General features: G+C 41.9%; 2 protein-coding genes and 1 pseudogene across 3 annotated transcripts in view; 1 reads left to right on the forward strand and 2 right to left on the reverse strand.

Moving 5' to 3' along the window:
- LOC147651493 (uncharacterized) lies at positions 1-6,657 on the reverse strand. Its single transcript, XM_086841921.1, has 4 exons — positions 6,597-6,657; positions 5,193-5,496; positions 4,063-4,931; positions 1-1,400 (listed from the first exon to the last, which is right to left on the reverse strand). Exons 1-3 carry the CDS (start codon positions 6,655-6,657, stop codon positions 4,073-4,075), a joined length of 1,224 nt encoding a protein of 407 aa, XP_086698047.1. The 3' UTR covers positions 1-1,400; positions 4,063-4,072.
- Positions 1-20,968, reverse strand: part of BRINP3 (BMP/retinoic acid inducible neural specific 3) — a 662,162-nt gene that overhangs the window by 534,039 nt on the left and 107,155 nt on the right. The gene's annotated exons all lie outside the window — the stretch shown is intronic.
- The window catches only part of LOC111945365 (coiled-coil domain-containing protein 180-like), a 25,071-nt pseudogene continuing 8,379 nt past the window's right edge, over positions 4,277-20,968 (forward strand). Inside the window, exons 1-19 of the transcript XR_015274105.1 lie at positions 4,277-6,888; positions 7,716-7,798; positions 9,056-9,165; positions 9,256-9,384; positions 9,551-9,661; positions 10,741-10,836; positions 11,081-11,244; positions 11,399-11,518; positions 12,210-12,292; positions 12,977-13,065; positions 13,498-13,617; positions 14,276-14,449; positions 14,967-15,082; positions 15,880-16,006; positions 17,921-18,044; positions 18,114-18,138; positions 18,654-18,829; positions 19,932-20,112; positions 20,625-20,772. The product of XR_015274105.1 is annotated as a coiled-coil domain-containing protein 180-like (transcript). The remainder of the gene's footprint in view (positions 6,889-7,715; positions 7,799-9,055; positions 9,166-9,255; positions 9,385-9,550; positions 9,662-10,740; positions 10,837-11,080; positions 11,245-11,398; positions 11,519-12,209; positions 12,293-12,976; positions 13,066-13,497; positions 13,618-14,275; positions 14,450-14,966; positions 15,083-15,879; positions 16,007-17,920; positions 18,045-18,113; positions 18,139-18,653; positions 18,830-19,931; positions 20,113-20,624; positions 20,773-20,968) is intronic.

Consider the following 20,968-nt stretch of genomic DNA (forward strand, 5'->3'; position numbering starts at 1 on the left):
TCAGGTTGAAGGTTTTTATTAACTTAAAAAAAAATCAAAACAAACAAAAAGTCACATTTCTAAAGGCTGCTTTCCCAGCCTCTTCTCTCTGCTGGGAGGACATCCTGAAGTGGAGCCAGCTGGAAGCAGGTGGGACAGGACAGAACCTGGGCTATTCTCACAGGCCAGCCCTGTGGCTCCCCCATTGCCAAAACCTGGACACATAAACTAAACACAGGTAAGCACATGTGTACAGACATAGCAAAAATATATTTGTCTTAAAAAATATTAGTCTTGGCCACACATTTATACCACTGGAAAGAACAGAGTCACTCCTTTCAGTTTTCTTTTCAGTCACTACAAATGTTTAGAAAATATAGGAGTGCAAAAAATGGAAATATCCAAGATCAATATGAAAATAAATAACAAAGATTCCATTTTGAAACTTTGCATTGGACATCCTTTGCAGAAATTTACTCAGAACTTTAAGATTTACAAAAAAGATCAAGAGTATTGGAGTCAAATGGCTTCTGTGTTAGTACAACACAATCCATGGAGACTTCAGCTGGCTGCCTTGATTTCTGAAATATGATGGAGGGAACATCTGAGCAGCTACAGCTCCCAGTTCTCTCAGGGACCTGCCATGCATCTGGGTGGGTCCCATGGCCTTGTGCATGCTCAGGTTCCTCAGGTGGTTTTAAACCTGACCTTCTGCTACAAGGGGCTGGAATTAAGTCTGCCAGCCCAATAACCTGAGAGATGTGGGAATAGTGACTGGCAGTAAAAATTGAGACCAACAATTGTTGAGTACCTCAGCCTCCTCCTTGTCTGTTGTCACTAGTCCTGTCTGGCTTGTGGGGGTAGGGGGGAAACAGGGAAGGTGTGATAGGTTTCTTGTTATCTTTCTTTTCCAGCTGAAGTACCTCTAGGTGCCCTTATTATTATTTTTAAAGGCTTTTCCAAATGCAGCTTCAGCTGAACCTTAGCTATACTGATCTCATCCTCACACACCAATGTGTTATCTCTCTATCTTTCCCATGATGTGTGCCACTACATATTGCCTGCATATGACCTTCTTGCATCACATATATTAACTTTCAATAACCCTCTTGCTTTAACTTTCTTTCAAAAACCACTGTGCATTACATATGTTGTATGCATATTATTTTCTTGCATTTTAAACAAGGAGATCCTTACACTGCCAAGCTGGTCTCCTGCATTCCTTGTTTGACTTCTTACAAGTGGCAATTGTGAGCCCTTGTTCTCTAAGAAGAATGTCTTCAAATAGGTGCCAGCTCTGTTCAGCTCCATTATCCCTGAGGACAGTTTCCAAGGCATCCTATCCACTACTTCCTCAAAGAACTGAAAGTTTGCTCTCCTAAAATTTAGGGTCCTCATCGCAGTCAGACTCTCAAGTGCCCCTGCAAATAAAAGTCAATATATAGACAAATGTTGACAGAAGCCATTTTGAATGAATACAGGGAAAAAAAAAATAAAGAGCAGTTCTCATGCCAAGGATGAAAGCCCAGCACTCAGAATTCACAGCTGGCACTCACTCCCCAGTGCTGCAGCAATACTGAGTCCCAAGGCACAGGAAACTGCCTTTGCCATTGCACCCTTTGCACTCTCCTGAAAAAGCAAGCACTGGCACACTGCTGCTGTCCTTCCCTACACATGGATTTCAGCACAGACCTTCTTGCTTCTCATGTTGTGCATTCCCATTTGTAGACTGCAAAGGCAGTGTGATCAGGAGATGGTTCTTTGTTTGCAGGACTTTGAACACACCTTCTAAATACCTGCTCTGTTTATGTGGCTGTAAAATGGAATTGTTTCTAAAACTTCCGAGCAAGTGTGCTACAAGGCTGAAATAGTAATTCTGCATTAAGTACTTTCCCTTCTCCAAAGGAGCGGTGCCTTCCATTGTCCGTGGAAGATCAGAGATTTTTCCCATCCTTTCATCACAGGACAGGAAATGCAAGGAGCGGGCAGGACCCGGTGTGTGCCGGCAGCGACCGCCCGGTGTCCCCCTTGTACCGCAGAGCGCTTGGAGCGCCTCCGGCCCTGCTGCTGCTGCTGCTGCTCGTGGGACTTCACCGTGAGCCCGAGGGATCGCCGCTGGAATTGGCCCCCCGGGATCGCCCGCTGGGAATTCACACCTGAGGGATCACTTGCCTGGGAATTCACACCTGAGCGATCACCGCCTGCCAGAACGTCACCGTAGTCATCTTACCACGGGAGAAGTCTGCAGAGGAACAGCAAGCTACAGCTGAAAGATCTGTGGCGTCAATTATTCCGTGGTAATTCCTCACCTGCTGGGCACAAAAAGAGATTTAGCAGCTGCTTCTTCCTCAGCAGAGGAGTGTCCTGCGTGTTTCAGTTCAAGGACCCAAAGCACCATTTCGTAAAGGTGAAAAGCCAAAAAGCACAAGCTCTCTGCAGTGAAGCTTCCCTCCCAGAGCTGCTGTGCACTGCTCACACAGTGCAGAGGAGGCACCAGAGGGTGCAATCGCTGTCTGCTGATGAGTCCTGCCTCAGAGGAATCAGCAGAGAGCTAGAGACTAGGAATGATTATCAGGCTCCCTGGTTTCTCTTCTTTCTTGCATATTGGACTAGTGAAAGGGCTGTGGTATTGAAATGAAAGCATTCTTTGTGACAGCTTCCTCTAAGCTTTATTCTCCACTTAAGATTATTCTGCATCCTGGAAAAGACCTGATTCCCCTTTGCTTTGTGTTCATCTTCTGCTACACCTTGGCTGGTAACAAAAGAATTACTGAACTGCTGCTTTGGAGTGGAGAGAGAAATCACTACTGCAGCTGAACATGAGCCAGCACGGTGCCCAGGTATGCGAGAAGGTCAAGGGCAGCCTCGCCTCTACCAGACATAGTGAGGCCAGTAGGATCAGGGCACCGACTGTCCCCCTGTTCTGGGCACTGCTTAGGCCAAACCTCGAATCCTCTGGTTATTTGTGGGATCCTGATGACAAAAAAAGACACTGAGGGACTGGAGTGTGTCCACAAAAGGCAACAGATCTAGGGAAGGAGCTGGAGAAGGAGCAGCTGAGGGAGCTGGAGATGCTCAGTCTGGAGAAAAGGAGGCTCAGGGAGGACTTCTGGCTCTGCACAACAGGAGGGTGTGGCCAGGTGATGACTGGACTCTTCTCTCAGGTAACAAGTAACAGACAAGAGGAAATTGCCTCAAGTTGCACCTGTGGAGGTTTATTATGGAACCATTGAGTTGGAAGGAACCCACCAGGATCATCCAGTCCAGCTCCTGGCCTGGTACGTGACAGCCCAATAATACCATCACATGGGCTCAGCATTGTCCAAATATTTCTTGAACTCAGATAGGCTTGGTGCTGTGACCAATTCCCTGGGGAAGTCTGTTCCAGCGCTCAAGCACCCTGCAGGGAAAAAAGCTTTTCCTGATACCTAGCCTAAACCTCCCCTGACTTAGCTCAGGGAGCCAGATTATGCTGAACCACTGCTTTGGGGCTCTTGATTAATGCCTATTAACACTATCATTATTGATTATTTGTCAGAGGCTAAGACAGCAATAAATCATAAACTTTCAGACCGAGTTTGCGCTCTGCAGAACAATCCTTTAGCAAGACACAGTCTATAAGCACCTGGCTTGAAACACTACTCTGAAATACAGGCAGCCCACTTTCTCCACAGCTCTCTTGAAACGAAGTGCTCCAGAGTTCCTTGAGTCACCTGGTCAGGATTTTGCCCACTCGCAAAAGCACTTGCCTGTGACCTCTATGTATGAGCAGCAGACGTGATGAGCTGATTGCTCCAGCAACACCATCCGGGAAAGCCTTTTTTCACCTCTAGATTACTCTCTTTACTTGTCAAACATCGTCCTCATCAGAGCAGAATCTACTGCTCCCTGTGCTTTGGCGACCTTGCCGGCTCCGAGCCTTCCCCACTACTGCTCCCTCCCACAGCCCTGCTCGCAGCCCCCTCAGGCCGCTCCTTCCCCTGTCCCGCCCGCCAGCGGTACCACGGACAGGAACACCCCTGCGGCAGAGCCGCCACTTCGGCTAAACCACCACAAAGGCTCCAGAGCTTCCCAGTTTCACACTTAGAGAACTTCAAGATGCTGTCATTAAAACGGACCCTTTTCCACCGATGCAAACAACTCGCACACGGCGGGGGGATGGGGGGGGGCCGAGGCCGTGCCGGCCGTGGGAGAGCCCCGGGTCGGGGCGGCGGTCCGAGTGGCACCGAGTCCAGCCGAATGACGCCGAGTCCAGCCGAGTGACACCGAGAGTAATCGAGTGGCGCCGAGTGACGCCGAGAGTAATCGAGTGACGCCGAGCTGCTCCGAGCGGTGTGTGGTGGTCGCGGCGCCGCCTCTCCGGGCGGGTCCGGGAGGGCGCGGGCAGTGCTCGGGACAGGTGATGGCCAGAGGCCGGCGAGCAGGGTGGTGCTGCCCGGCGTTGGGTTTGCAGCACTAGGTGCTCGCACCCTTCCAGGGTGCACAACGCTGCCGCTGGTTTGGGGGAAACCACCCAGCGGGCGTGCTCGTGCCTTGAGGTGCTCGGAAGCCGGAGGGCGACCGGCTCTTGGCCGTGTGTCCTGGGACGTGGGCGGGCGCAAACGCCTGGAACGGGGAGCAGCCTCTGCGGGATCCATGAGGAAAGCCGTCCCGTGGACATGCCGGGGGTCTTCTGGCCAGCCACAGCTGCCTCCATGGGGACGTCGGTGGAGGGGCCGCCAGAACTCTTGATGCGAGGACGGGACAGGACGGGACAGCACAGCGTGTGATGATGTTTCTCCTCAGAGCCACACTCCGCTGCTGAGCAGCACAGAGCTCGCACCGCGGGACCCTGGGTGCCTCCCTGGGGCGCTGCAGACTGGCTCAGCTGCAGACGGGGAACAGGGACGTGGCGTGGTGGGACATAGCACAGAGCGCCATTATCTTGTCTTCCAAGTATTTTAAGAAATGGGCTGAAATGCAGACAAAAATATGTTTTCCAGTTTCTGCGCCTTTACCTGTAGATCAGAGCAATGGTATTTCTTAGCCGTAAGGCAAAAAAAGGCGTTAGTCTAGCCTCAGGAATGGCAACGACTTGGGTATTCAGAGAAAATGTATGGGGAAGACCTTAGAAGTTCCTTCCCCTAAGCGGAGGTGTGTTCTCATTGCCGTGCTGAGCTGAAAGGTCCGGTCGTGGGAAGTCTGGTCCGCCTTGTGCAGAGACGAACACAAACCGGGGGCTGCGTTCCCCGGTTCCGGAGCTCAGGTCCCGGGTGAGCGGGCCGGGATGGCCGGCCGGGTACTGCCGGCAGCGGCCGCCGGGGGGCGCTGTGGATGAGGCGGGCCCCGCCCCCGTTGGTCTGACAACGGCACGCGCGGGCTCGGCGCGAGCGCGTCCGAGCGGGACCGCCTGAGGGCCCCTGGGGGGCGGAGAGAGACCCGGGAGCGACAGCCGGGAGCGACAGCCGGGAGCGACAGCCGGGAGCGACACCCGGAGCGACACCCGGGAGCGACAGCCGGGAGCGACACCCGTGGGGCCTGGCAGGGGAGCGGTAGGCGTGGAGTTTCACCGTTCGGAGTCTCCGGGAGGCTACGAAGCTGCTGTGAAGGCTGGTGCTCCTTTGCTTTAGGACAAGCTGAGAGAGCTGGGGGTGTTCAGTGTGGAGAAGAGAAGGCTCCAGGGAGACCTTAAAGTCCCTTGCAGTGCCTACAGAGGCTCCAAGAGAGCTGGAGAGGGTCTTTGGAAACGGGCCCGGAGTGGCAGGACAAGTGGGAATGGCTTCAAACTGCCAAAGGGTGGGGATAGATGGGAGCTTGGAAAGGAATTCTTCCCTGTGTGGGTGCTGAGGCCCTGGCACAGATTGTTCAGAAAGGCTGTGGCAGCCCCATCCCTGGGAGTGTCCAAGGCCAGGCTGGATAGGGCTTGAAGCAGCGGGGGATAGTGCAAGGTGTCCTGCCCATGCCAGGCAGTTGTAAGATGATCTATCTTTAGGGTCCTTTCCAGCCCAAACCATTCTGGGATTCTTGGATTCAAGGAAGGCCCTTTTCCAAGTGAAGTGTTGTATCTCCTCTTGGCTCCCAGCTTGTAGTTGCCAGTTCTGGAAGCAGGCGCGGCCAGTCAGCTGCGATGAGCCATGTGTTCTCAATAGGACGAGTGTGACATGTTCACAGAGAGATCTGTAAACAGATCTTCAAGGCCCAGGTCAAAAAAGCAGAGGATTGAGTAAAAGCCAAAGGAGTTTGTTGTGTTACTCAGTTTGCTGGCTGTTGAAATGATCCCAGGTCATTTTCAACATTTCTGGTTTTGGTTTGTTTTAGGAAAAAATGGATGTGTTATCTCCAGCATATGCTCTCCAGTGAATCTACATGTGTTCCCATCTCTTTGTTGTCTATCAGGTTATATTAACTAAAGGCAGAATCATAACAGAGTAGTAAAACGTTTAGAGGCATAATTAGCCAAATACAGGCATTTTTAACTCTGCTGTTAACTTTGGTAACTGTAAGCAAGGCAGCACTATCCAGTTACTCCACTTTTCCTCTCTAAGCAAAAGATTATCCTTTTTTTTTTTTTTCTCATTTTGAAGATAGCCTTAGATGAAAGTGGTTATGCATGTGGTGTGTAGGGTTCATTATTTTACTTTTCTCTTCTGCTGTCTTTCCCCTGCTGTTTTTATTAATTATTTTGTCGCTGTTCTCCATTCAGTAGGTTTGAAGGAATTCTAATTGTTGAGATTATGTTTCTTTAAAGGCTCACTTAGCCCACCTTTTGGATGAAGGAAAAAAGACAAGATTCTCTAAGAAGAGTAAAAAGTACACTTTAAATAGGCATTCAGAAATGTCTGCTGATGCCATGCCATTACCATGTAATCAGCAGAAATGTGTTGGTGAAACACCCATCAGTGACTTCACAAAAAAGCCACAGTCAGACAGGTAAAGAACAGAAGCATAAAACCCCAATGATATGTTCATAACTAGAGGGATGAAATTGACAGATTTTCAGTGGGAATTAGGAACTACTGAATTCTTGGTCCTAGAACTAACGACTTGTAATAGACTGTCTCCTTGCCAAGTGTAAATTTAGTATGATGAACTGCTTGCTGCCCATTGAAGTGCAGGCTAACAGACCAATATTTGCAATAGAAGGCATACTGTATGGCTTTCCTTTTAAAAAGAAGTTGTCTTTGCTCATAGCAATCTAGATATATACCCAGTCTGAAACATATTTTTTAGGCTATATTTCCAAGTAAATGGCTTACATGATGATGCTGTAGGATAATGTGATGAACAAGAATGAAGATAATACAACCATTCTTTTTTATCCTAAGCCAGCTGCTGAATAATGATACAGGGATTCTCACTGACCCCAAGGAGAAACCCAGTGCCCAAGCTGTTGGGAAAAGCACTTGGGCAGATAAAGGCTATTTCCACGTTTCTTGCTGGTGTCTCCTAAAGAGTTCACAGTTTTTTACCTGTTAGAACTGTTCTGTATGTCTCTGTAGTTTACACATTCTAAATCTAACATGTATTGCTTTAATGCCATCTTAATAGATTTTAAGCTGGGATCTACCATCCAGGCTTCAATTTGTCTCAGAAGAAGCAACATTGATTCTTTAAATTATATTCTTGAAAGTTGGGATGATACTTAGGATCACTTTAATGTTACATTTTGCCAATTAAAGTGAATTATACTATTATGTTAGTCCCTCTTCTGGTGCATTAATAGTACAAATTGAAGCTTTATTCACTTTCTGTTTCAGACAACCTATTCCTTTTTCAGAAGCATTGGGAAATGTAGATGCAAGTGCAGCTGAGAAAGTCAGAGGCCTGCCTGATGTAGTTGGTAAAACTGGTTTCTCTTAATGTCATCTATTTTAAGTTGCATTCACAGGAGACATGGTACATGTAACAGTTTTAGCTGAACAAGGTATAAAATTGTGCTGGTTTGAAAGAAAATCAGCAGGAGAAATTAACCCCACACAAATACCTTGTGAGAGATTTTGAATTGGAGTTACAATTTAATAGAAAGATTACAGTAAATGCAATGATACAGAAAAACATTTAAAACACAAAGTCAGAGTACAGCCTGGCACCCTTGTGGTCAGGGTTGCAGTGGTTGCAGTCCTGCCAGAAGCAGTGGTCTTGTGAAAGTTTGGGTCCTCCTCTGGATGTCCAGTGGTGGTGGTGGTGTCCCAAGTGCCCAACTGCCCAGATTATATACATGAGGTTCAGGTGGTACATCCCCCAGGGCAGGGAGGTTCACAATGGAATGATGGAATCCCTTGAATCTAGAATATTTTTGGAGTCCTTGATCAGCTGCCCATTCTGCTAGTACATATTCAGTTCATTATGGCCCATTGGCAGACATGACCCTCACTGGATGGGTGGTGCTGCTGCTTCCCCAGCTGAAGGAAGGATAAAGAAACACTATCTCACCCTGCAGGGTCTGCCTCTTCTCATTTTAACATCCAGCTTGTATCCTGGGGGGTCAGGTATGCACTGAAAATGATCTATCATTAACAACTCATCACAAAATGAGGTAGAGGGGAGTAGAATACACAGTTTGGTTACAGCCACATTGGCACTTTTTTCTCCTGCAAGGCAACAAAAATCAGGCTCAGAAATGGCCCGACAATTTTTGATGATTTGAAGCTTAAGAGGCCTCATCTTCAAATTTTTGTTTCAAAGTTTTGATGATTTGATGATTTTGAAGATGAAGAGTCTTCTAATAGGAAAAAAAAGCAGTTGTGAAATTGTCAATCACAGGTCATGTTTAGCATTATAAATTCCAGTTTTGATGTAATCAAATCTCATTCCTGAAATGTTGCAATTTTTTTACATCATAGCTGAGCTAATAGTTCCATGTTATTATCCTTCTGAAAAACAGAAGTTAATAAGGGAAATTTTAAAATACACTCTAGTATTTTGTATTTTTACCTCCATTTGCTAAGACTGCACTTCCCAAGGAAAGATGTTGCACACTGTGAGAACTCCACAGACTACAGCAGTTACAGTGTAGATTGAGGGATTTATTGTTCACGCATCCCATATTCTGCAGCAACAGTTCCAGGCTATAGAATCCTCATTTCTTTCTCTGCAGTTCCTGAGGAAGCAGGCAGTGGTACATGGAAGTACCTGGCAGAACGGCGGCAAAAGCGTCACGATCGAGCAGTGACCGAAATGCAGCAGGAGCTGGACGGCATTGGCAGGGTAAAGCAGGATCTTTTAATGCAGAGTCTTGAGTGCTCTTCTAAGGTCAAGGCCCAATATTGAAATGATTACACTGACCTACCGTTCTAGGAGATGGAAGCCTCTGTTTTGAAGATTCAGGAATTCCTTCAGCTTAAAGTGATGAAATCAGATGAAAAGAGTAAACTTCTGTTTGAAAAGATTGCATCTGACATGGCTTTGGAAGGTTTCTCATTTGAAGTAAGGCAGCTCAGAGCACTGGCTCAACTTCAGTTACTTGTACCTGCTCTATGTAATGTCTTCTTATGGTTCACTGAAGTCCTAAATTATTGGGTTTTTTCCTTTTTTATTTTTTTCTTATATATATTCACTTTTCAATGAGATTGAGAGTAGATTTTTATTGCAGGGTTTGGAAGAACTGTGGAATATGATCCATGAAGAATCCTCAAACAGAAAAAAGTGGATTAGGGCAGTGGACGAATCCCTGAAGGAGATTGAAAGGAGTCGAGCTGTTAAAGTGAGCTGCAGTCTCAATAACTGTTGCTTAAGCATAAGATTGTTATTTGCTGATACCATGCTGGATGCAGAGCAGGAGTAGCTTGTTTCCACAGGAGTCAGAGGCCTGCCAGTAGTTCTGTTATGTGGTGATTGCTTTCTTTTCACTAATAAACTCATTTATTTTCACTCATTTTACACCCACATAATCAGGAAAAGCTACTTTTTTCCTAGTTTTAAGGTGTTTCTTTCTTTCATGATTACGGATACTACAGGTGCAAGGAATATGTGAGCTGCTTTTATTTTCCTGGAGACTTGTGTAGGTCAAACTTTCATCTGGTCTGTTATTTTTTTGGGGAACATAGCTATTCTGCAGCTGAGAAGGAGCATAGACATGAGCTAGCTTGATTTTAGTTTGTGTTGGCTGGGTGTCAGTAGCAAATGTGTTGCAGTTTTGTAGTATCCAGCCTAACCTGTCAAAGTCATTGGACATCATAGGAAACGTTTGGATAAAAAAATGGATAGACTCTGGAAGAGCTTGCTGCACTGTCCTTGTAGGCAAAGAAAAACTGTTCCATCAGTGCCTGTTCCTCCTCTCTTTGTAATTCAGGTATGGTGAATAAGTCTGAGAGTATCACCAGTAACCTTTCTGTTGGATTAGTTGCAACAAATGGCAGAGATGAACACTTTTGCTTTAATTCTGTGTTCACTTAAAACAGGCACTGGTGGATTCCCTTCAGATATTTGAAGGGAAGCTGGTTTGATTTTTAAATTCATATTGCAGCCTGTCTGCAGAGCACTCAATTATCACAATTAAATAGAAATCAGCTGAGTAGTAGCAAAGTGGAATGTTTTCATTACTATTTTTATGAATTAATGAAAAAATCAGTCATTAAGATAGCTAAGAGTAATATTTTTAAATTTACTTCTCAGTCTGTGTCATCCAATTAACTTAAATTCATTTTAATTTATTTAATTGATTAATTAATTAAATTCATTTTAATGGAAAAATTGTCTCATTCCTGTAGTTTTTTGACTTTGAAAATTGATATTTGAGTTACACTTTTTGTTGTTGATTTTCTTTATTATTTTATTGCACAGATAGCAGATGTACTGACCAAGTAGACCTTGAAACTGGAAGAAATTTCTTTCTTCTTGGCAGCTGATGTTCACAAGCTCATTAACAATAAGGCCATGGTAAATGTTTTACCTGGGGCAAGATATCAGTCTGAATATTCCTAGAATGTCTTTTTTTTCCCCAACTGAAATTCATTTTTTCTGCCTATCAATCACTGAAATATAGAAGAGATTTCTACTTGGCAGGGTATCCATTATCATTTGTGTCCTTTTTTTCCCCTCATTTTCTGTAGAAGATACAATTTTTTTGGTTTTTGCATGTTGTATAATGCTTCTACTCCTGGTTTTATTTTTTAATACACAGAATATAAACAGAGTACTGCTGGGTAATGAGAGGGCAACTGCCAAGCTGCTCTTTAATGTAATGAAATCAGAGCTTGAGAAAGACAAATTGCATCAACTGAAATGGCAAGAGAGAGTCAAGGTCTGGAAGCTCATCCAAAAGAACTGCATAGTTCAGAGTTTCAGGTCAGAAATTTTGCAGTCTTATTTTGGACAATGAATAACGCAAAGTGACTAGTTTCTATAAAAGTAATACTTTATAATTTTTTCTTTATACATATCACATATGATATCACATATATCATGTTTCCATTATACATATCTTTTTTCCATCCTGCAGAGAATTTACGGCAAGTGAAGAAATACAGAATCCCCCAACTGTGAAAACAGAAATGGAAAATATGATAAAGGAGCAGATTGTACTTAGTGAGCAGAGACTGAGAGTTTTGCAGCACATTGGGTATGGCAGAAGAGGGTATAGCATAAAGGGAAACAATTCTTTCTGGAGTTGATGAGGGACTTGGCTACACAATGCACTTTGCTTCCTGTCAGTGTGTGATTGTTAAATTCAGCAATAAGGCAGGGTCTAAACCTATTTTTGTACAGCTCTTTTTAATGGAAAAAAATGCACTCTTGATTTTCACTGCACCAGCTACACTAAATAGGTGGTGATCAAGGGCTAAAAATGCAGGAATGCAAAAGGAAATCTTACTGACATTTGAAATGGGGTAGGAATGGGTGGAGAACTAGAAGTTGGTATGTCAAGACATTTTTTCTCTGTGGGATTTTATTTGTGTAATAAATTAAGAGAGGAGTCTGCATAGAAATCCAACACTGCTGTGTTTGAATATCCATCCTGAACACAAGAAGCATTTTTGGGTGTAATGTATTGCAATATTTACAGGGAGTTTTTTTACAGTGTATGTAGGAACAATTACATTCCTAGATGCAGGAATTACACTTAGTTCCTTGTCAGGCAGTAAATAGTTGGCCTCAAACAACAACAGTCTCTTTGGTTTATTTTCATTGCCAAAATGGCTTTAAATAAAATAATGCACAGTAGTATGGATACTCTGATTCATAATTTTATATTTTAAGTGCCGACTGATTTGTATTTTAAGATACCTGACTCTTGTTTCCTACTTTGATAGCACCTTGTTGCCTCCAAAACATACACAATCTGACATAATAAATGAATGGTACAGAACTCTGGAGAATTTAAACAGGAGTATTGGTAAGTTGAGAAATCATAAAACCAGTTTGGAATTCAAGCAATCCTTTCTTTTTCCCCAGGCAACAATGAGGCAGACAGTTGCTGTGAAAGTGCATGTTTGCTCAATTCTTTATTCTATATGTTCCCACTTACGTTCTCTGTTGCTTTGAGCTGGCTACTAGGAAGACCCAAAGAAGCTGCCTGTGACATCACTTTCCTTTGGCCAGTGCAAACACTTAGTCATGGTGAGATCTAGCAGAAACTGGCTTGTTAGAATTAATCTGGGGGAAATAGAAGGTTAATTTTGACATGGATCAGTTCTCAATCCTAAAAAAATCCTCCTTTTTAACTCTCAGAGAAGAAGAGGGGAAATATTGCAGATAATTCCTTTCTCCAAGTCCTGTAGTATGCCTTCCCTCTGTGTCTGCCTTCTCTTGCTGCAGAGCACAGTGAGCTTTGTAGCCTGTATGGTAGCATGGAGGTTGGTAGCAATTGTAAATAACTTGCTACTTTGAAGCATAATTATAAACAGCTGTGTATTAAGGTGTCTCTTTTGATTGGTTGGTGGTGTCACAGTGGTGTGCAGACACTGCTGGCATCTGTCCCTGCGCTGAGATTCAGCACAGGGCTGCTGTCAATGTTTCCTTTTCACACTGCACTGTGAAGTACAGGAATGTTGACCGTGGTCTGTTCCATATCATTCAGACACACCTAATGTGGAGTGCATGGAGAAAATGCGCATCCAGTATGAGCTGGTCCAGGACAAATGTCAGGAAAAAGTGCAGGTCTGCAAGGTGAGTGTCAGCTTTGGGTGTGGAAGTGATGGTACGATATGTCATTACAGTAAAATATGTTTGAGGATCCGCCAAACATTGAGATAACAAGTTTTTAACCTCTTACTCTGTTCAAAAGGTACTTGAAATGTGTAAAAGCTGTAACAAATGCCAGTAATGAAGGGGGTGCTGTCCTGCATTTACCTGGAGGATGCAAGGACCCTCAGCCTTTGTGCTAAATCCATCTTATCTTGGCAAAGAAATTCCACCTCTCTGCCTCAGTTTCTCCCTTTATATCCAACTGAATTGTTTTGTTTACTAACGGAATGTGGGCTCTAGGAGGTTGAATCTTCCCTCTGTCCATTACAAGCAAATAAACACTAAGTTTAGCCATCTTCTCTGAAAGCCATGCAGTATTTCTTATATGCATGTGAATAATTGGCTATTCTTTTCACTTCGATGACCCTGTTGGATATTTGCACAGTAGAAGATGTTGAAATTGTGCATTCCAACATGCTCCAGATGACTGAGAAACTAAAACATAGGTTTGAAGAACAGCTGGAGCACATGAATGTGCGTCTATTACATTTATTTTTATCACTCCTTGGGATTAGTCCTTTCTTCCTGTGCTCCCACCTGCAATGCCTTCTGCATTGTAGGCTATTGATGTCACATTAGAAAGAGGTTCACAGTGTGACTGAGCACTACAAAGAAGCAAAGTTTGGTGTGGAAAAGCTTCCTGTGGAAGAATTCATAATTATTGTGTTTATTATTTGTAATATAAATATATTGTATTTTTATTATAATTTATATCTGAAATGCATATGATAGAGATGAATGACGTATGGCCCACCCAGTCTGCCTTATGACAGAGGAATATATTTAAATGATCTCCCAAATGTCTTCCAATCTGATCTTTTGTGATTCTGTATATAAAAATGACTGGACAGTTGTTCCTGATGTGATAAATTGTAGAATGTGATTTGGTGCTTTATGATGCCAGAATAAACAGAAGTTTTGATACTCTCAGCTTGTACTACAAAAATCCACATTCTTACCCAGTTTACTTGGATTTTTCATTTTTTTTTAACTCTCCAAATAGAAGACACCATGTTGAATACCAGTCATGTAATTCCAGGCAGCCTTTTATCACGTTACATATCCTCTTACTCATTCATTTCACCTTCCAGCAGTTTAAAAAGAACTTGTTCACTTGAATGTTTTTCTTTAGAGTGATTTTAAAGAGATGGCTAAATGGCATGAGCAGCATTGTGAAGGCTTGTACAACTATGTTCAGGATGCCATGGCTCTCTGGGATGTCCATCAGCTCCAACTGTCCCAGCAGGATGATGTACTTGAGAAGAAAGTAGATGAATGCAGATGGGAACAGGATAACATAATTCAGGTATAAACATAAAAACAAGGGTGTGCTGTAAAGAAAGGACTTCTTAATGCAAAGAACCCTCTGGAATTCAAAATAGCTGCTATAAAATTAAAAACATCATATCTGACTTTTGTATTGGAATTTCTACTTTTCAGTTTCATTCAGTCAAGTGCATTTTTGCTAACTCCTTGATTCACACTGAATGGACAGTCTTGTCTTATTCTTGATAGGGCAACAGAGTTAAGGATCACTGCTGCTTTCTGTATAAAGTGGCTGCAAGTTGCTATTATGGGATGTTGTGCAGGTATAGAGTCTGGTTGGATGCAAAGTTCTCATAGTTACAACAGCCAGCTTGGGATAGCAATGTCAGAGGTGTTCATTATCTAGGCAGATCTTCATGGGTGATGAGTTTTGCTAAGGTAGCTTCCCTTATTGGTGTAGAATATATGTACATAATTAACTTACTTGAATCCTAAATAGTAATGGAGATTTTAGTATCTACTAAACCATTATTACTAGCTTTTTCATGTGGCCTTAGATGATGAAAGATAATGTGGATACAAGTTTGGGAAAAATGAAGATGGCAAGCTGTGTAGAAGAGCTGAAGCAATATTTGGAGAAAGCCCTTTCCTCTTTAGATCAAATTAGAACTAGGTATGAGTTTTGTATTGTAAACTTAAAAAGTAAAGCATATTTTAACGCTGGTTGTACTACTTAGGTCTTGTTTATGCTATTGTGTGAAGGTATGGGAAAAGACTGCTTTTTACTTCATGTAAGAATATAAAATAATGTACATATTGAACAAGGTTAAGGCAAATAATACCCACCGTTTAGGAATGGGACAAAGGGAGACTGCTATCATTCCAAAACCACACTCATTTGAGCAGTTCAAAGAAAGTCAGAGGTAACAGACCAAGTGAAAATACAATTCCAGATTGCAGAAATGGAATGTAACCTATCTGAACATATACATAAATTCCCCATAATTATTTTTGTTTAGGAGACAAAGCAAATGCAAATGTAAATGAAAACAAGTGTGAGCATTGATTTTTCTTGAATCAAGATGTAGCTTTATTTTCAAGTAAAAGGAAGATGAACCAGAAAGACTCAGTCGCAGCTGAGCACAGTGCAGAACTAACATGGAAGACAATATTTTAACATCTTTTATGTAAGCAGTGTTTGTATGGTTCCCCATCCAAAAGGAAGGATGTAAAAGGCTTTACTATAAATATTTCTTAACTTTTGTGCATTTATTTATTTGTAATGAACTAATCTCTAACAAGCCAGAATGTGATTGTATTCAGTGTAAACAGGTCAATGGCAACATTTAGCCTAAAGGTTTTATGAGACTGATCAGAAGGTCAGATTTAGATTTAAAGGCACTGTAATCATACTGAATTTTATTTCTATACATACTTGAGTCTCTCAAACAGTGACCTTAAATTGGACAGGAATGAGACACTCAAGCAAATTGTAATGGATGAGGTAATGGCTTACCCAAAAGCTATTTTGTGGGAATTGATTTCTTATAGTATATCCATCAGCCAGCATTTTAGTGTGAAGGAAATCTCCAAACAGGTAAAAAGAAAATATCTACTGGTTTAGAACCTTATTAGTGTATTCATTTTTCACTTTAGAGAAAATTTACCTTAAAAATCCAGATTATATAAGGTATTGTTTCAGCCATTGAATAAAGTGCTTTTGGTAGAGATAGCAGAGGGAAAACAAAACATTTCTCAGTCCCGCTTTTAACTCTGTCCTTGTTACAAACGGCATTTTAGCAAATCCATTTGCCTTTTGAACAAAGAACTACAAGGTAATAGACTTAAAATAATCGATTTGAGTGTTACAGGTTCTTTAGATAGTAAGTGATCTATTCAAGACTATCATATCTTACTGAAATAGAAACATTTTGAGAAGGAATATGGGTTTCTTATAAGCAAATCCATATTTTAAAACAGTGTGGCAGGTATTTTTTGTTGTTGTTTTGGTTTTAGAACTTGCAAGGCACGATAGACTCCACAGTTCAAGATCAAAATAATACCTCAACAGTCCAAACAGGTATTTCTGCTTACTTGTTTTTCAATTTCTATTTCTTTGGACTGTAACCAGTAGAAGTCTGCTTTAATTGTAAGTAACTAGCTGAGGCTTCAGAAGCTGAACAAACAGTGGAGCAGCAAGCTGAGAGCATTGTGCAAGGAGAGGAAAATCAGAGTATCCTGAGTTGGAAGGGAATTGCAGGGATCATGAAAGTCCAGCTCTTGGCTTTGCACAGACATCCCAACAATCCCAACCTGTGCATCCCTGAGAGCATTGTCCAAATGTTTCTGGAGCTCTGGCAGCCTTGGGGCTGTGCCCATTCCCTGGGCAGCCTGTTCAGTGCCTACCACCCACTGAGGGAAGAACCTTTTCCTAGTACCTAGTCTAATCCTCCCCTGGCACAGCTCCAGGCATTCCCTTGGGTCCTGTCCCTGGTCACACAGAGCAGAAATTAAAGTTGCCCCTCTATTGCCTTCGAGAGGAGCTGCAGCCCCCAGTGAGGTGTGACCTCAGTCTCCTCTCTCCAGCTGAGCCAAATGCCCTCAGCCACTTGTATGGTTTCCACTCCAGAGCCTTCACTATCTCTGTGTCCCTCCTTTGGACTTCTCTAGCAGCTTTAGGTCTTTCTAACATTGTGGCATCCAAAATTACCCCCAGGGCTCGAAGCAAGGACATCCCAGCCCAGAGCAGAGCAGGACAATGGCCTCTCTCAAGTGGTGCCAGAAGATAGGGACAGTTGTCAAAAATCAGCTGGAGAAACAAACTTAATGGAGAAGCAGGTGATCTTGGCACAGGAAATTGCAGAAACAGAGGAAGAAGAAGATGAGGAGAGTGTTCCTCATAAAAGTGAAGAAAATGAGCATGCAGAACAGGGACTAAGAATTATGCAGGTAAGTGAGCAAGAGAATACATTTGAAAGTGAAGGCAGTCTTGACCAAAATAAAGAGGAATAGGAAGTCTTTTTGCTGAGAATGAATAAAAGTCCTTTTTTGCTTAGTTTGTATACAAAGCACCCAGGGCTCTAGATCCTTTTATGGGAAAATGGAGTGTATAAAACAGTTCACAACCATTCTTTTTGATAATTTTTCATAATTTTTTTTTTCTAATCCGTCTTTCATCACAGTGTTCTCAGCCTGTAGTGAATGATTTAAGCTAAGTATTTGTACCTACGTATTAGTTTTTCCGTTTCCATGAATTTATTACCGTAACAAAAACGTTTTCAAACATTGTTGACTCTGCCTATGTCTTGCTGGCATATATATAAATAAATATATAAATATATAAATATATAAATATACAAATATATAAATATTGCCAGAACTGTGTAAATGTCCAAATTAAGAATGAGAACATTATTCTAAATATCCTTAGGATTCCTAGACTAGCTGGTGCGCTGTTAATTCTATGCTGATACCTTTAAAAGTAACGTGATAATTTCCCACTGTTTCCCAGTCAGCATCCAAGAGCAGCGAGGCAGAAAGTGCTGAAATTGCCACGGAGATTTTCTCCACTGCTAGTGGAAACACTTTTACTGTTCTTGGAGTTGAAGAGGCAGGAAAGACTGACATCACAGAGAGTTACCTTACGAGTTTTGAAAAAGAAGAATCCCTTCCTATGTATCTGAAATCTGTACTTCTCACAGAAGCCATGTTTGTCAAGCTGAAGGAAAGGTAAGTAGAAAACAAATTCTGTTCTTTCCCTTTATGTAACACACAAATTTCAGCTGCTTAGAAGAAACATTAGACTACAGAGGAAAAGTTATCTAATTAGTGTTGTATAATTAGATATTTATATTGTTAGCTATTTAATTATAAAATTGATTGTACAATTATTACATTAATCCACTTTTGAAATTCATACAAATACGAGAAAATGTTTATATTGCTTTGTATCCATGGCTGTCAAAGTACCATAAAAACATTTACCTTTACAGAATATTCATCATTTAAGGAAAATTATCTAGTGAGACAAGTAATTTGCCCAAATTCCCTGCAAAGCCTTGAAGGTAAAATGCCTGGTACTCAGTAGTATGCAGCTAGCTCAAAAATTCTACCAGTATTATGCAAATGGTACTGAAACCATACCTTCCTATAGCCAGAAGTTAAATTCTTAGAAATTATGTATTTAATAAATTCTTACTTATTATTTGCTGTTCCTCACCATAATATTTCTTTTTCAATCATAGGATTCGCCTCTGCTTTTTTGAGCACTTGGAGAAATGGTTTGCAGAATCCTTGTCAAACTCCTATGTCTTTGTAGCTGCCAAGAAAGAGGAGCTGAATTCAAAACTTCTGCTGCATCTTAAGTTGCATCAAGGAAAGCAGGAGGATATACAGACAAAAATCTACAATGTTCGAGCTGGTATTGACTTTTTTTTTGTATTCTGAGCATCACATGTGTTCCTAACATGATGGTCCTAAGTGGGCCAAAATCTGTTTCAGCACTAGTTGACTTAGTAGTAGAAGACAATAGAAAGCAGTTGGCTGTCAAGAATTCCCAGTATATTATGTTACTTACATATTTTTAAAATGATATTTCTTTTCTAGAGCTCTTCCTGGTTTGTGCTGTGTTATTTTTGGAAAAATAGACAGTAGTGCCTTGATTAACAACTGGATTGCAGAAGATACTGAACATTCTATTGTCAATGTTTGTGAATTCTCATCCACCTTGAAATTATTTAACAAGAGTCTGTGCTGTACAAAAAATATTTTAAAAGTATTGCAGGAAAAGAAATTAGCAAGTTGGGAGAGCCAAAATGTCAGGGCCAAGCTTCTGAAAACATGAGAGGGAGGATTTAACTCTGTGAAATGTCATTGAGCAGCTACAGAGCATCGTCTAATTAAAACTCCTTTTGCATAGGAAGTGTCAAGTTTTTATGGTGAGAAAAAGGGATTTTAGACAGGTTTCTTGGTCTTTAACACATAAGCAAAAATTTCTGCTTTTGGAGAGCAGGCAAATAATTTTTCAATTTCCCTTTTTCTGCAAAGAGGACAGGTGCTTCTTCTGGCAGCTTTCTTCAGGTGGTTGCCTGGCTCTTGATTTATCCAGCTATCATTCTGGAAGAGAGACCAAAACTGACTTTTTTCCTTCCCTCACAAAACTAGGAAAAGTGGATGATTTTCCATTAAAAAATATGGCCATTGGTTTTGTTACGAGACTGAGAACAGAGAGATAAATGGAGATGTCAGCAATGACCAAAAATAAAGGAAAAAGAATGCTTGGAGCAGACAAGAGACACATGTGGTTTGAATGGATTAGGAGCTGTTAAGGATCTGCGTCTTCCACAGAAGAAAAGTCAAAGAAACCAAATGGAATGTATTTAATTTGTATATTTCAGCTACTATGAGGTATGGCTTTGTTTTATTTTGCTGCTGCTGCTGCTGGTCACAGGTTGACTGGGCATAGTGATAGTTCACAGTAAACAGGGAATAATGTTCCTGTTGTAAAGTTCCTTTCTTCTCAGAGGAACTGTCACTTCACAAAGAGCATCTTGAGCGCCACTGTGCAGTACTGGCAGAAGGCCTGGAAAAGGAGAGAGCTGAATTCCTCAGATTTTCAGACCAGCTAAATAACCTCAACACACACTTCAATTCCCGAGTCAGTCACTTGGAGTTTGAGTTGCTCCACGCTCCTGTGACTGAGCAGTAAGTGTGCCACTGCTGTTGCTGTGAATCTCCCTAGTTAAATACTCCTGATTTCTGTCTGAGGTGTTTATGGTTTGCATTCTGAACCTGTGCTTTCATATGTTATTGCTCTTCAATGAAGACTACTTGATAAAACTTGAAAACATGTAAAGAATTTCATTCTCTTGCCCTGAAGAAATTAAAATCAGGACTGAACACCTGGAAATTTTCATCTGACAGTTTTTAAGTAGAAAAGATGTTTCATTGGTTTAGATTTTATCCAGTTTACTGAACATGCACTGTAAGAGCAGCTGACTAATTGTTTTTGAAGAAAAAGATGCAATAGTATCAGCTGTTGCTGATACCTTCCATGGGTTCATCCAAACCATCCCAACTTGGGGAGCTGCTTTGAGAGTCATAAATCACTTCTGAGTCCTCAGATTTGCTCATGTCTTTACAGCCAGCAGTTGTTGAATCATTGTGTTGTGTTCCTTTTCAGACATCTTTCCTTATCTTTTATTATTTGCTGTTAGGTCAGCTTCTTCCAGCAACAATCTGGAATCAGAGCTCCAGAACCACCTGGAGTCAATCAGGGTTACTGTGAGAAGTTACCAGCAGCACTTGGAGGAAGCTTTAGGAAAATTAAGGGATTCAAATGTGGATTTTTCTCAAAAGTTGCAGGTATATAGATTTCATAGAAGTGTTGTTTATAAATGGTGACCGAGTTCTGGGAATCAGCGTTTGTTGCACAGGCAGAAGAGTAAAAGTAAATTTTATTTTGTTATTCATCTAGTTTCCCATTTAAAAAAATAAATGCATCTTGTTAAACCACAATTATTATGCTGTTTTCATCACATTTGTGTTGATATATATGTTT

Source organism: Cyanistes caeruleus, chromosome 9 (genome assembly GCF_971803275.1).
Source record: "Cyanistes caeruleus chromosome 9, bCyaCae1.hap1.1, whole genome shotgun sequence".
NCBI lineage: Eukaryota > Metazoa > Chordata > Aves > Passeriformes > Paridae > Cyanistes > Cyanistes caeruleus.

Coding starts and splice junctions, on each gene's coding strand:
- LOC147651493 (XM_086841921.1), bottom strand. CDS start 6,657: ATGGAGAACAGCGACAAAATAATTAATAAAAACAGCAGGGGAAAGACA. Junction 5,497..6,596: donor AAAGACAGCAGAAGAGAAAA/GTAAAATAATGA, acceptor CTCCCCTGCCAG/GCCCCACGGGTGTCGCTCCC. Junction 4,932..5,192: donor ACCGGGGAACGCAGCCCCCG/GTTTGTGTTCGT, acceptor TCTGCATTTCAG/CCCATTTCTTAAAATACTTG.